We start from the raw sequence: 3,157 nt of genomic DNA, 5'->3' as shown, positions 1-3,157 counted from the left end.
CCAGTTAGAAGCCAAAGCAGTTACAGTAATAGCTTGTAACAGTCCGAAATAATTTGTTCAAAAGCAGGGACGATACACAAAGGAAAAGAGAGGGACATTAGCAGCCAATGTTTGGTAATAGCTATCAAGTGTCCAATATAAGGGTCCATAAGCAGCGACTGAGACAGAAAGCAAACACTGAAAGCACATAAAACGGGGGCCTTGTTCCGCTTGTCCAAACATCTGTAGTAATTAAGAGTCATTACCAAAACTCAAGATAAAGTATCAAATAGCTTTGTTGACTGTTATTTAGCTTCCAGAGAGAAAAAGAATACACATATACCAACTCGAAAGTAAAACAACAAATAGAACATGACAGAAAACAAAAAAATCCATTAAAACTGTTAATTCTTTGATTCCTATCTCTTCTTTACATCATAAGTCATCCATAAAGACAAGAAATAATCAACAACATAAACTGCTTTTTGTACAGAACTGAGACTTGATTTAAGCTCACCGAACCTTCTTGTGGGACTTGAATGGGAAGCGGGAGGGGGGCGAGGGTGAAAGTTCAACTGGTAGTTGGGGAGCTTCTAAATCTCCAGAAAGCATCCCCACTACTTCTTTCATTGATGGACGACGGGCAGGTGACTTCTGCAAGCAGCGCAGGGCAACAGTGATGCAGAGTAATGCTTGTTCTTTGTCTAATGATTCAACAGACTGATCAACCAGATCAAGAAGCTTCCCTGCTCGGGCAAGGTGACGTGCCCAAGAGAGAAGATTAGCACGTTGGAATTCGGACATGGGCGACCCTGTCACCTGAAGTGGCCTACGCCCAGCAATAAGAACTAACAAAAGCACCCCATAACTATAAACATCACACTTTTCAGATAGATCACCGCAGCTACCATACTCTGGTGCAACATAACACACAGTTCCTCTCATGCTTGGAGTGCTACTGATGCCACCACTTTTAGGTATCTCCCCACTAGCAGAATCATAACTATTCTTCCGAGCTCTCCGAAGCTCACTACTAAATCCATCCAACCACCAATCCATGCTACTCTTACTGCTCCTGCTCCTACTTCTTTTCTTCTTCCTATCAGCATACAATTCATCATCCCTTGGCCACCAAGAGTCACTATGACAATCATCACTAACTGAACCTATTCCACCCTGTTGCTTCTTTTTCTTTTTCTTCCTGGCAAGCTCCTCACAATACTCCTCCTTCCACCACTCCCTTGCAGGCCTCCTCTTCTCCTTTTTCACATTCTTTTCATCATCTAAAGAAACCCACCAATCTAATCGCTTCTTATGCTTCTTCTTTTCTGTTTTTCCTACCACTCCTGAACTCGAAGAAGCCCCAATCCAATCCGTCTTCGGCCTCTCCTTCTTGATCTCATTCCCAATCCATTCCATTACATAATCCTTCACCACTCCTGAATCCGTCCCACCAGTATCTTGCTTCCACCACCAGTCTTTGCCAGTAACACTCTTCTTCTTCTTCTTCTTCTTCACCCCACTCTTCTTATCACCAATCTCAATCCCACTGTCTATACTGGACCTATCAAAATTACCCTCTGAAAGACTCGTTTTTTCTATGCCCTCAGATGGGGACACCATATCCGCCACCGTTCTTGGAGATACCACAGGGACCTCAGGTGACAATTCCACCCCAATAACAACACTCTCTGGCGACTGCTCAACTCCTCTGTGAAACTCCTCAAAACCATTAACAGTAACCACACTCACACTCTCCGTTTCCTCAGCCACCGACCCATTATCCTCAACTACCCCATTTCCTCCTACAGGACTCTCCTTTTTCACTTCAATTTCAACCTGATCCTCTGATTTCAACCGTGCCAATCCAAAATCACCAATTTTCGCATTAAAATTATCATCCAATAGAATATTACTCGGCTTAATATCTCCGTGAATCACAGGTGGGTCACAGCAATGGTGCAAATACTCTAACCCTTTAGCTATATCAAGAGCAACTGAATACCTCTTTTTCCAATCTTTTAATTCACTGCACTTGCGATGCAAAAGGCAGTCTTGTAAACTTCCGTTAGACAAAAGCTCGTAAACAAGTAACATACGACGGCCTCTTTTGTCTGAAGAGAAACCGATTGTAGATACGGTGAATTTAGAGTCGATTTTACCAGATAAGAATAACTCGTTTTGGAATTCGCGCTCGCCTTGCAAGGACCCTGAGTCCATGACTTTAACGGCCACTGAAACATTATTGGAAGTTGGGCTTTTGAGAGTTCCGCTGTAGACTGACCCAAACCCGCCTTGGCCCAAGCGAAGAGATGGAGAGAAGTTGGAAGTGGCGCGTCGGAGAGAGGAGTAGGAGAACCGGTGAGGGGGTTTTTTATTTGACTCGGAGTCGGAAGATGGGACGGTTTTCTTAAGGCTAATTTTTCGGAAGCAGAAAGTGAAGAGAATAAGGAGGGAGGCTGCAGCGGCGATACCTCCGGCGAGTGGTGGTAGGAGGTGGTGTCTCTGACGGTGAACTGGTTGAGACAGCGTCGGCGTCGGCGGTAGAGAACGGAGTTCACGAGATGGCATGATGAAAAAAAATTACAAGAATGAAGGATTTTTGCAGTGAAAAAACCACATAAGTGTATCGTTTCAAAGAATCGGATCGGAAATTTTTCTTTTTTTTCTTTTTCTTTTCAGGTTCTGAACTGAGATTAATGCTTTTTGCTTGCAGAGGTATATGGCTTTTTGTGCATATCTTTATTTTGTTTTTACTTTGCTTTTCCACAGTCCAGATGTATAAGTCTGCTCGTTGTCCGCTTTTTAGTCAAAGGGGCCACTTATTCTCTTTTTTCTTTTTTTTTTCCCCTCATAAGTTCTCTGCTTAATTCTTCAGGAAATAATGCTAAATTTGGAGGGAAGAGCAGTTACACTACTCCAATTATACTCTCCACTCCTAATAAAAAGAATTAACTAATCAAATAACAGCCTAGTGATATCCTCCTATTCTCTTGCTCATTAACATTATGTGTTGATAGTGTAAAAATATTTACAGAATCAAATAACTGCACATTTAATGGCATTAACTAATAATTTATGACAAATTGTAAAAAAATATGTTATAATAAGTTAAATTATGTTGATGATATAAGAAACTGATTAAACTATCCTCGTATATAAATCAAATCTATAATTC

At 41.6% G+C, this 3,157-nt stretch overlaps 1 protein-coding gene across 1 annotated transcript; it reads right to left on the bottom strand.

The window, feature by feature from the left end:
• Positions 1-259: 259 nt before the first annotated feature.
• On the bottom strand, positions 260-2,806 carry LOC104113258 (receptor-like serine/threonine-protein kinase At4g25390). Its single transcript, XM_009623372.4, has one exon. It carries the CDS (start codon positions 2,548-2,550, stop codon positions 493-495), a length of 2,058 nt encoding a protein of 685 aa, XP_009621667.1. The 5' UTR covers positions 2,551-2,806; the 3' UTR covers positions 260-492.
• Between the last annotated feature and the right edge of the window lie 351 nt (positions 2,807-3,157).

The sequence above is a fragment of the Nicotiana tomentosiformis genome, chromosome 3, assembly GCF_000390325.3.
Source record: "Nicotiana tomentosiformis chromosome 3, ASM39032v3, whole genome shotgun sequence".
Lineage (NCBI taxonomy): Eukaryota > Viridiplantae > Streptophyta > Magnoliopsida > Solanales > Solanaceae > Nicotiana > Nicotiana tomentosiformis.
This window is presented reverse-complemented; position numbering and strand designations above follow the sequence as displayed.